We start from the raw sequence: 13,170 nt of genomic DNA, 5'->3' as shown, positions 1-13,170 counted from the left end.
AACAAGCTGTTAATTACTGAAGTTCCATAGGCCTCACATGTTAGAATAGGATAAATACTTATGAACTTTTGCTTTAAATAAAACTGCAAAGAAGCTTCACAGTACAGCAAGCCTAACATTAAGACTGTCAACTTCCGGGCCGGCCCAGTGGTGCACTGCTACAGTGCGCCGCTTGGGAGTGTGGAGGCGCTCCCGCCGAGGGTTCAGATCCCACATACAGACCGGTTCCCGCTCACTGGCTGAGCGAGGTGTGGGAGCAACACCGAGGGTTGCGATCCCGTTGCCGGTCCCGGTCCGGTACGGGTGCAACACTGAGGGTTGCGATCCGTTGCCGACATGAAAAAAGACAAAAAAAGGAAAAAAAAAAAAAAAAGACTGTCAACTTCCAGTTTTATTAGCTCCTGCCAATGTTATAGTCTCTATCCTATCAAAAACCTGCTCTCTGGTAGGTATATTAAAAGATAGTCACATAAGGGTATGACATAGTAATAACTTAAACTGTAACAAGTATCTAAGCCTAAACTGTTTTAATGTGAGAAAAAAACGGCTACTTAAGAAACCAATGGGGCTTTACAACAATGACCTAAAGACACCATGGAGATTACAGGATTCACTGAAAAGGCCAAAACTGTCCAGTTATAAGGTCAATCAGTAATTTATTACACTTCACAACATAGTGAAGTTAGATTACTGAACTGATGCAGAAACTTTTTAAATGTCACAGTGAATATATAAGTTAGAAGAGGACACCAGGAATAATAAAAACTCCACTTAATCTGTTTTGCACTTCAACACTTTTAAATCTACAAAAGAAAAGGAAGTGAAGAAGTAGGAAGAGGATGAGGAAAAGGAAGGAGGGGGAAGAAGAAGGAAGAGGGATGAAGAGGGAAAAAGAGAGAAGAAGAGAAGGAAGAGGAAGGAAGAGAAGGAAGAGGAGCAAGAGTGGGGTAGAAGAAGAGGTAAGTGGAGTGACTGGACAAAGGTCAGTGAAGTTTTAGGGCCAGAAGTAGAATCCTGGTCTACCAACCTTAAGAGCTTGCTCTTTTAGCTCTAGAACAGTAGTTCTCACCTGAGGGTAATTTTGCCACCCCCAAGAAATATAGGGCAAGACATTTTTGGTTATCACAGCTGGGGGAAGAGGAGTTACTAATATATAGAAGCCAGGAACACTGCTAAATAATCTACAGTGCCTAGAATAGTCACCCACAACAAAAAATTATCTGGTCTAATATGTCAATAGTGCCAAGCCTACTGCAGATCAGCCAATTTTCCAGAGTAATCAAAATCCAAAATCTCTGAGAGAAGTAAATGGTTTCCTATGGAAGGCTAATGTGCTGAGTCAATTTATGGACCAAAGAGAACACTATTGCTAAACTATCAGCCTGAAAAGACCAAGACCATAATCTATCAGCCTAAAAGCAAAATCCACATGAACACAATTTCATTAGCAATACAGAGAAAAAAGTGATTCATAAGTCATAAAGTCAATGCAATGATGTACAAGAAAATATAAATTACTCAAGGCAAAATTGGTCTTCAAAAAAAACAGAAAAAAAAACAGAAAAAAGATTTTCAAAGAATATACAATAATTCCTTACCAGTGACGACCTCCGAGGAGGTAGGAAAGAAATACCAGGGGAAGAGGGACATTTACGTTTCACATTACATCTTACTGCACAATAAAAGTTGCTTTTTTAGCCAAGCACATACATTGCTCTTATCATTTTGATACTTTTTTATTTTATAATAACTAACATAGATAATGCAAACTAAGAAGGCTATTTTTATTCTAAACTTCTTTTGCAATGACTATCAGATTGGATATATAAGGGTACTTCAAAAAGTTTGTGGAAAAATAGAATTAAAAGATAATACTAGTCTTTCCATGAGGTTTTTTTTTTTTTTAAAAAAAAAAAAGATGACCAGTAAGGGGATCTTAACCCTTGGCTTGGTGTTGTCAGCACCACGCTCAGCCAGTGAGCAAACTGGCCATCCCTATATAGGATCCGAACCCATGGCCTTGGTGTTACCAGCACTGCACTCTCCCAAGTGAGCCACAGGCCGGTCCTTTCCATGAACTTTTTGAAGTACCCTCATACCTATCACTGAAACATCATGCTCCAGATGAAACTAAAAAACTTACACACTGGTGTTGACACCCAATACTCTTCATGACTAAGGGATATCAACCTGTCAGATATCTTATTCAACTTCAGCATAAAATTATGGGCCTAACTTCAGTATGAATTAGATCATAAGGACTATTAGAACAGAACAGGACGGGCCAGCCCATGGCTCACTTGGGAGAGTGTGGTACTGATAACACCAAGGCCACTGGTTCGGATCCCTATATAGGGATGGCCGGTTAGCTCATTTGGAAGAGTGTGGTGCTGACAACACCAAGTCAAGAGTTAAGATCCCCTTACTGGTCATCTTAAAAAAAAAAAAAAAAAAAGAACAGAACAGAAATACCAAGGCTGAAATAATACGCCAACCAAGTAGGTAATTTATGATGAAGACTCATCACAAGTACAATGTACCACTCCCAGTCAAAAAACAAACAAAAACAGGAATTAAAAATACACAGATTACAAAACCATTAGGATGGCTACTATCAAACAAACAAACAGAAATGACAAGTCATGGCAAGGATGCGGAAAAATCGCAACCATTGAGCACTGTTGGTGAGAACATAAAATGATGCAGCCACTATGGAAAATAGTATGGCAGTTCCTCAAAAGATTAAAAATAAAGTTAACATATGATCCAGCAATTCCAATTCTTGGTATATATCCAAAAGAATTGAAAGCAGGATCCCAAAGAGCTATTTGTATACCCATGTTCATAGCAGCATTATTCACAACAGCCAAGAGGTAGAAGCAATTTTAGTATGCAACAGTAGATAAAAGGATAAACAAAACGTGGTATACACATACAATGGAATATTATTTAGTCAGCCTTAAAAAGGAAATTCTGACACGTGCTATAACATGAATGAACACTGAAGACACTATGCTAAGTGAAATAAGCCAGTCATAAAGAGACAAATAATAAATTATCCCATTTATATGAGGTATCTAGAGTAGTCAGGTTCATAAAAACAGAAAGTAGAATGATGGTTGCCAAGTGCTATGGCAAAGTGGATATGGGGAGTAGTCGTTCAATGGTTATAGAATTTCAGTTTTGCAAGATTAAAAAGTTCTGGAGATAACCAGACAGGAATATGAACATACTTAACACTACAGTTAAGACTATATTCTGTATTATGTGTATTTTACCACAATTAAAAAAATTTTAAATACAGGCTAATGTGACATGATAGAACCTCAAGATAACACTAAGCAAAGTGTTAAAGAAGAGAACACAAAACTTTTTAATCCTCTATATCCTTTTCCAATGTTCTTCTCAGCCTGCTTTATTGGGCATCCTATCACAAATGAGTGACTGGTGCTTCACACTTCGTCCTGAATACCCAGAACCCCCAACTTTCTGAAATGACAATCAAAGTTCTTTAACAATTAATAAATGCAAAAGTTTTAAAATCCATTTGTAAGGCTGTGGCAAATTTAAATATTTCACAGAATTTATGCATCAACCATACTCAACTATCTTGAACTGTCAATCCTGTAAACATGTATCAGTCAAGGAAACAATGATTACAAGATAATCAAAATTAGATTAAAAAGCCTCGCTTCTCATTGGTTACTTACACACATAAGTTTAAAAAATGTCAAAAGACTATTTCACTGAATAAAAAATCATCTTACCAAAAGCTGTGACCACATTTTGTCATGTATGCTTCCTCAATCATATCAAAGCAGATGGGGCTAAAAAGAAAATAGAAAGATAATTAATACCTTTTTTTAAGTACAGTGATTACAAATTGGAAAAGGACAGAAACAATACCAATGAAATCATATTTTAATAGTTAAGAGCTATGTCTTCATATATTCTATTGATGAGTGATGAAATTTCTATTGAGCTGAACTTTAGGGGATTGCCAGTAAAATGACAATGTATTCAAGATTACCCTAACGGCCAGCAAGCTCCAACATGAATTCAATGAGGAAATTTAAATGGTTCCAATATTTTAACTCAGTCCATAACTTTTAATGCAGTCAACAGAGCCTGTAAGAAAGTTCTACCATCTTCTTCCAGTATTCAAAATTACCTACGTAGACCTGCCAATCTAAATGCTCTCTTTTCTTTCCTATTCCAAGGAAAACTAATTTCCTGGGTGATAAATTTACAATTCCAGTCTCAACATACTTCTAGGTAATAAAGACAATAATGATAGTCAATACTTAAAACAGAACAAACTACATCCATTAAACCCATGACATATATTAACTCATTTAGTCCTTTCAACAACACATTGAGGTAGGTAGGTACCTATTACTAGACGCATTTTATAGATAAGGAAACTGAGGCACACAGAGCTGTCAAAGTCACATAGCTAGGAAGTAACAAAGTCAAAATTCAAATTCAGGTCTATGTTCTTAACCACTATCATATACTACTTTCCAAAACTTTGAGTATATTTTACTAGAATTCCAATCCTGTTCTCCTTTGCTTTCCTATAGAGGATCAAAAGCAGAACATTCAAAATCCCAGCCTTCTTTGAAGTTAGGGTTAGCCATATATGACATAGTCCTGACCAATGAAATCACTCCCTGAGAAGACACTCTACCTGAACAAAAATACAAAGCCTTGTAAAAAGACATTTCATTTTATCATTCCCTTTTTTTCCTTCCTAAAACTCTGATGCAGCATCCAGAGATACAACAGCCATCTTGTGACCATGAAGTCAAAACCTTAAGCTAGGAAGACAGGATACTGGTTCCTTTATGATATCCTTGAGCAGCTATGTCAGTACTGGATTGCCTACCTCTGGACTTCTCATTACATGAGAAAAGTAAATCTTCATTTGCTCAAGCCAGTGTTTATCACATTTTCTGTTACTGGCATACAAATCCAATCCTTACTGATGATACAATGACACTTAAAACTGTAAATGAAAATTCACTCATCCCTTCAAAAAAAATTCCCTGGACATAAACACTACCTTAGAATGTAGGGATGTAAAGTCTAATGGCAAAGTCAGACATGTTACACATGATTACAACACGATGAGAAAAAACATATAAAAAAAAAAGAGGACACATGGGCTATAGTGGACATGAGAAAGACAACTGAGATCTGGGGGTTAAAGGAAAAGGAAGGGCAGAGAAGAACCAACAACCAATTCACTGAATATGTCAGGAGCTATTTAATATGATACAATACATATCTAATTCATACAATTTTGAGAAAGGGATATTTCAATATTTGAGGGTCTTCATCAAGACATATATACCTCTTTGCAAATAAAAAAAGGCACTCCCTTAAGTTGGATGCAGCACCACAATCAAATGGTTTGGTGCCTTTGTGGAATTAGAAATATGAACTCTCTCTTACAGGCCCATAAGAGGGCACAAGCCTTAATGAGAAAATGTAGACTGTAAGCCCAACTGTCCCCTGACCAGACACGATGATTGTTCAGTGTACATCCTGCACAAGAGTATCTAACTGCCTTAGATGCCAAGTCTCCACAATTACCTGCTCAGAATTTTAAAAGGGAAAAAAATCTTTGGCAGACTTCCAAGTCACAGTAGCAACACACTTACCATAAACATTTCCCTATCGTCCCTCCTAAAACCTATTAAAATGATAAGAAGTAAAAAGTGACTTAAAGCCACATTAACAAGGACAAAAGGAGGAGAATGGTTAGCGATAAAGATACTTGAACAAGTTCCCATAAGACAAAAAGCAGATACAGAAGTAACCGATGAATCAAGGTAGGGAAACCCACAGACAGAATAAAATCTAAAAGGAAGCCAATCTACCCTGCATAACCCCAATACAAGGAGAGGCACAATACAAGGAGATGCTAATTATGATAAAAAGCAGTATTGAAATGTGATTGAAAAGAGAGGGGTTAATTGGAAGCCTGAATATGAACAGGGCAGGGCTATTCAAAGTGTGGCTAGTGGACAAGTGCTGGTCCAAGAACTCAAAGAACTAAGTGTTACCAACTTCTGAAGAGGTAAGTACAAAAACGGAAAGTTTAGAACCTTCACTTTTTTTTTTTTTTTTTTTGTCTTTTTTCGTGTCCGGCAACGGATCGCAACCTTCAGTGTCGCGCCCGTACCGGACCGGGACTGGCAACGGGATCGCAACCCTCGGTGCTGCGCCCGCACCTCGCTCAGCCAGCGAGCGGGAACCGGTCTGTATGTGGGATCCGAACCCTCGGCGGGAGCGCCACCGCACCCCCAAGCGGCGCACTGTAGCAGTGCGCCACCGGGCCGGCCCTAGAACCTTCACTTTCTATAGCAATTTGACAGAATATGTTGTTGAATATAAGTTTTTAAATGGGGCCTGCTGTACTGTATTTCTTTTTATAATTCTATTTTTTGGTAGCAATCCATTTTCATTCTATTTTTTAAAATGTCAATCTATGACAAAAAGATTTGGAAAAAATCATCTTTAATAACAGATAGCTGGAACAGCACTGACACAGAGGAAGCCAATCTCCTCCTACCTCTCCCAGAACAACCCGGCCAAGCATTTACCCTTTTGCCCCCAGACTGTTGATATAAAAAAGCTAAATCTTCATCTGTCACAACAAATTCAAGGAATATATCAAGAAACCATAATGCCATCATAATATTTAATGAAATGGAAGCAATATACTGTAGGAGTAAACAGTACAGGTAATAAAGTCATGATGCCTGTGTTAAATCCTAGCCCTTCCAGGTATTAACTGTATAAGCATGATTAATTATTTAATCTCCTTGTGCCTCAGTTTGCTCATGTGTTAGTATGCTGATGATGACAGTATCAACCTCACAGGGTAATTTTAAAAAAAGACCAAAAGCTCTGTAATGTACTTTGAGCAGCAGCTAGCAATGATGATTAATTCCAGCAGAAGAAACAGCTAAAGAAATTTAAATGATTGCTTCTGAGAGGAAAGACTATCTTGGAAATGGTGAAAGAGGAGGCTTGTTGCTTTTCATTATAAGGCATTCTGTCTTAATCCTATTTTTTTAAACCATACATAATTTTGATTTTTAAAAAGTCCCCTTGGATAAATCTCTATAGTCCCAATACTGAAACTTCCTTTTTTGTTTGTTTGGAGTTTTTTGGCAGCTGGCAGTTACGGGGGTCTGAACATTTGACCTTGATGTTATAACATCGCGTTCTTATAACACCGCGTTCTAACCAACTGACCTAACCAGCCAGTTCCTGGTCAATTGCGACAACTAGAAAACACTCTTCCCTAAGAGTGGACAATAGCAAATATCCAAATTTTCTATCGCAGATAGTCTAGATATTAACATGCCACCCTTTTAAACAGCACCCATGGCAAAGCATCTTTAAAACTGGAGAAAGAGATCTTTCTGGTCCCAAATAAATATAAGTTTGAGTAACAACACCATCATATGTCTGTTTTACAGTGTATTCAATAAAGCTCAGAAGATGGAAAATGTCTAACAGACATTCCAGTGGTTTGGAAGTCAGTCCAGACTTCAAACAGTGCCACCAATGGACATTTTTAGGACTGGCCACTGCACCCACAATGAACTAACTGCATACTTACCAATACTCTCCCAGAAAATCCCAAATTTCTTAAATATTCACTCATTCAACAATTTATATATTGAGTACTGACTACATACCAGAAACTGATATAAATGCCAGGATATAAAAGTAAATAAAACAAACAAAAATCCCTTCACAGTGCTTAAAATTTAGTGGAAGAGACAGATAAACAAGATAAATTAGAAAGATTTTATGTAATAAGGTTAGATAGTGATAAATGCTAAGAAAATAATAAAGCAGGGAAGGGGAATAGGAAGTGTTGGGCTTGGAAACAGGCTGCAATTTTATACGGGGTATTCAGAAAAGCCCCAATGAGAAATTGACACTTGAATATTTCAAGGTAGTGAGAAAATGATCTACACAGAAATATAGGGGAACAGCAATCCAGCAGTCAGAAGAGCAAGTACAAAATGTTCTGATGAAAAAAAATGTACCTGACATGTACAAAGATTAGCAAGAAGGCCAGTATAGAGTAAAATAAGCAAGTGGAGAATAGTAAAAGATGAGGCCAGAAAGATAATAAGGGGCCATCTCAAAGAATGGTCTACATAAGGTTAAGGACTCTGGCTTTTACAGTGAGTAAATCAGGAATCATTGGTGGATTTATAACAGGGGAGTGACATGATTTGACACAGTGATGAACCAGATCATTCTACCTGACATGTTGAAAGAAACTAAAGAGAAGCAAGGGTAGAAATGGTTATGAAAGCTACCGTAATAATCAGTGAGAAATGGTTCTGGATTGGACTAGGGTGGGAATAGCGGGGCTGATGAGAAGTGATCAGATTCTAGATATATTTTGAAGATAGATTTATGGTTTGCTGATGGGGTAGATGCTGGGTATAAGATAAAAATATATCAAAGTTTTTGACCTAAAAACTGGAAGAATTGACAGGTTTATTTCACATAAAGCTATATCATCCATTAGTTTATTAAAAAAAATAAAATAAAAAGAGCAGGACTGCAGTATGTCATATAATGTGTTTCACTAACACTAAAAAGTTACAATACCTAAAAATTACTATCAGATTAGTTTAAACCAGCAGTTTTTAAGGGATGTCTTCTGAGTAACATGTGAATTAAAGAGAAGAAAGTCTCCTTTCTTTTCACCAATAGCTAGCTTTTTAATCACATTAAAGGCCATGACTTTCAAGAAAAATGGAATTCAACTGAAATTAATCCAAGCTATGCTATTTATAGCTTTGTGGCTTTGGGCAAGTAGCTTAATCTTTCTAATTCTGTTTCCTAATTTCCAGAACTGGGTTGATATTTATAACATATAATCACTATACTGGTTAAAAATATATCTATGAAGTGCTCAGGACAATGCCTAGTACATATAATATTCAATAAATGGAAGAATACACATTGAGAGAATATGGAAAAATATGTATCAGTGATAGAACTGGTGCTATGGTTTGAATATGTGTCCCCCTGAAGTTCATATGTTGAAATCCTAACCCAAAGGTGATGGTATTAGGAGGAGGCCCTTCAGGAGGTAATCACATCATGATGGCAGAACTCTCATGAATGGGATTAGTGCCATTAGAAAAGAGGCCCAGGCAAAGGAGCTGAATAGGCAATTTCTCAAAGGAAGACATACAAATGGCCAATAGACACATGAAAAAATGCTCAATATCACTCAGCATTCAGGAAATGCAAATCCAAACCACTGTGAGATACTATCTCACTCCAGTTAGGATGGCTGATATTCAAAAGACTGAGAATAATAAATGCTGGTGAGGATGCAGAGAAAAGGGAATCCTCCTACACTGTTGGTGGGCCTACAAAATGGTGCAGCCTTTATGGAAAATGGTATCAAAGTTCTTCAAACAATTACAGATAGATCTACCATATGATCCAGCTACCCCACTGATGGATATATATCCAGAAGAATGGAAATCATCATGTCAAAGGGACACCTGTATTCCTATGTTTACTGCAGTGCTATTAACAATAGCCAAGAGTTGGAACCAGCCTTAGTGCCCATCATCGGATGAGTGGATAAGGAAAATGTGGTATATCTACACAATGGAATATTACTTTGCTGTAAAAAAGAAGGAAATACTACCATTCGCAGCAATGTGGATGGACTTAAAGAAAATTATATTAACCAGGCAAAGAAAGAGAAATACAGCATGTTTTCACTTATATGTGGAGGCTAATAAAAATAAATAAATAAATATACAAACAAATAAATGGGGGGAAAAAAGACACAACAATCACAATAATTCCTTGAACTTGTTAAGTGAACAGATACGACGCTGATGGGGGGGAGCGGAAGGGAAAGGAAGGAGGAATTGGTAAAGGGACACAAAAATCAACTACATTGTATAATGATAAATTTTAAAATTTTTAAATTTTTTTAAATTGAAAAAAAAATAAAAAGAAAAGAAAGAAGGCCCAGGGAGCTCGATCACCCTTCACCATGTGGAATCCCAGCAGGATTGCTGCATTATATGGTTGTTCTATTTTTAATATTTTGAGGAATCTCCATCCTGTTTTTCATAATCGTTGCATCAATTTACATTAACACCAACTGTGTAGAGGGGTTCCCTTTTTTCTATATCTTCACTAACACTTGTTATCTCCCCAAATTTTTATGGACCCCTGACACAGTAGCATCATCAAAAAGAAAGAATTCACAAATGAATTAAAGCCATTCCTGGAACTGTTCACACCTCCTGCACCACAATAATACAAACAATTCCTATAAATCAACATGCAAGAAAAAATGGGAAAGAATGCAAATTGCTAATTCACAGAATGGGAAAACACACTGCCTTTCAAGTACATGGAAAGATGTTCCATCTCACTAGTAATTAAAACATTCAAATTAAAACAATAAAATAATATTTTACCTGCATTAAATTACCAGGAGATTGGAATACTAACTACGTTAGGGAGGAAATGAGGAAACAAGAATCTTCATGCAGATATATATCTTCATGCAAGCAATCTGGTATTAAGTACTCATATATTTATAACCCAGCAATCCCATTCCTGAGATTATATGTAAATAAATACAGATACAGTCATGCATTGCTTAACTGGGATATGTTGTAAGACACGCATCTTTTTGCAATTTCACTGTTGCATAAACATCAAAGAGTATACTTATACAAACTTAGATGGTATGATGTACTACACACCTAGCCTATATGGTAGAGCCTATGGCTCCTAGGCTACAAACCTGTACAGCATATTACTGTAGTGAATAATATGGGCGATTATAAGACAGTGGTAAGTATCTGGTGTCTAAATATATCTAAACACAAAAAAGGTACAGTAAAAATACAGTATTATAATCTTCTGGGACCACCATCATGACATGACCAAATGCCATTATATGGTGTATGACCGTATATACATCTATGCACCCAAGTATATGCACGTATGTATGTGTTACATATATAGGCATGTGTATTATTTATGTATGTGTATGTGTATATAGTATGTAGATGTATACAGACACACACACATATCTAAAAGTCCACATCTGTCAGTAAGGGAATGTGTATGAGGATACTTGCAGCAACAATGTTGTGACAGCAGCAAATTAAAGGCAGCCTAGATACTCATTTTGAGAATGGAGAAGAAAATTATGCTTGGCTACATCATGCAACAGCAAAAGTAATGAACCAAAGGTTCATGGAGCAACATGGCTAGATGCTTTGTTAAGTGAAAATAAAAATGAAAATGAGATCTTGTCACCATAAATTCATATAAATTTAAATTATACAAAAATATATATTTCACAGGGATACATATGTTCAAAGACACATATAAAAAGCACAATAGAATAGAAAACTAAGAAAAGAGGTTAGGAGAATGAGAATAGAGAAGAAATTAAGGGGGGAATACAATCTCCTATTTAGTAAGATCTAAGATGTCATCAACAATAAGATGCACCAATATACACCACTAAAAAAGAAACAACTGCTAAGTAAATATAGTATTTTCATATCAGTTAAGAATTTTATTTTATGCTTCTCCAAAGAGCTACTTAGACTTAAGTTTTATCATGTATCACTCTTGTAAATATATCAGAGACAGAGAAATAAAATTAGGGTTTTCCTACAAATTATTTTTCAAGTGTCTTAACTTTTCTGAATCACTTTTTGACTAAGTCACTGATATACAGATTTTTCCACACAACTCGGTCCATTATTTTGGTGATGCAGCATTTATTAAAAAAATCCATAATAAAACTAAAAGCCATGGGTACTGGGATCTTAAGCCAGTTTTACATTTAGCCAGCTAGCCTACATCTGACTCCAGCTTTGGGAATACTGCTAAGCATGTCTAACTCACCATATCCCAGAACCTCCTCCACCTCTCACCCCTACATACAAACAAGTAGTTCATAGGAAATAAAACAGTATTCACAATTGTCTCAAAGAGACATTCATTCAATCTGCTGAAACTTATATTCAAGTTTTGAGGCAGACATTTTCACACATCTACATGAAATGACTGCTACATCCAACTGCCACCTAGCCAACAGCGATTGCTAAGATCCCATCAACTATAACACATAAGCCAATTTTCAGAAATGTCAAAGTATAAAGGAAAGAAAAAAAGTTCAATTTAGAATCAAATAAACATGATAAAATAAAGCAAAGCAAGAGAGGAGCCTTGCATGGGCCAATGGACAATGTGCTTTTGAAATGATAAACACAATTAACTCACCCTGTACTTGAGGTCAAATCTTAACTGGGAGCAACTTAGTCCTTTACCACATACACTTAGAAAACTGGAATAAAAATAAAGGAAACAAACACTTTTAGACACTGGACACTAGGCAACACAGGACCAAAATCCTTGAGGGAAGGGAAACAAATGAAGTGAACACTACCACGGACCCAGCTTTCTGCCTGGAAGCACTTCACAGGCCCAAGACGGAACAGAAGCAGAGTTCAGAAAGGAGAAAGGAGAAAGAAGTTTCTGGGCAGGACATCAGAGAGAATAGCTACAAGGAAAAAGAACTCTAGAAATTTGCATGGAGTTCTCCTCAAGTTTGTTGCTGAATACTAGTAACATGTGCCCACAGTTTAAACTCCACAAAATCAGGTAGACCATGAAGCTATAAAACCTGGGGCATTCAACAGAGACCTCAGAAAGGTCATTAGTAGTACAGCCTAACTAGCTCTCAAAAAAAAATGACTATTCATAACTCTTCCTAAAAAATAATGTTTCATTTAAAAATTTTTCAAAAACATCAAACTGGGCCGAGCCCGTGGCACACTCGGGAGAGTGCAGCGCTGGGAGCTCAGCAGCGCTCCCACCGCGGGTTCGGATCCTCTATAGGGATGGCCAGTGCGCTCACAGCACTCACTGGCTGAGTGCGGTGCGGCCGGTCTCAAAAAGGACAAAAAAAAAAAATCAAACTGATCTGCAGGTCACTTAATGGTGTGCCAGGAAAAAGTCCAATACCATAAAGACAATAAAATGCAGCACTCAAAGTTTACAACGTCCACCATCCAACTAAAAAAAAAAAAAATTACAAGACATGAAACAGAAGAATGT

General features: G+C 36.8%; 1 protein-coding gene across 1 annotated transcript in view; it reads right to left on the bottom strand.

Annotated features, from left to right (window-relative positions):
• The window catches only part of RFWD2 (ring finger and WD repeat domain 2, E3 ubiquitin protein ligase), a 227,116-nt gene that overhangs the window by 174,174 nt on the left and 39,772 nt on the right, over positions 1-13,170 (bottom strand). The window contains exon 3 of the mRNA XM_008582996.1: positions 3,768-3,827. Coding sequence (XP_008581218.1) covers positions 3,768-3,827 — 60 coding nt within the window. The remainder of the gene's footprint in view (positions 1-3,767; positions 3,828-13,170) is intronic.

This window comes from Galeopterus variegatus, unplaced genomic scaffold, assembly GCF_000696425.1.
Source record: "Galeopterus variegatus unplaced genomic scaffold, G_variegatus-3.0.2 Scaffold2789, whole genome shotgun sequence".
NCBI lineage: Eukaryota > Metazoa > Chordata > Mammalia > Dermoptera > Cynocephalidae > Galeopterus > Galeopterus variegatus.
This window is presented reverse-complemented; position numbering and strand designations above follow the sequence as displayed.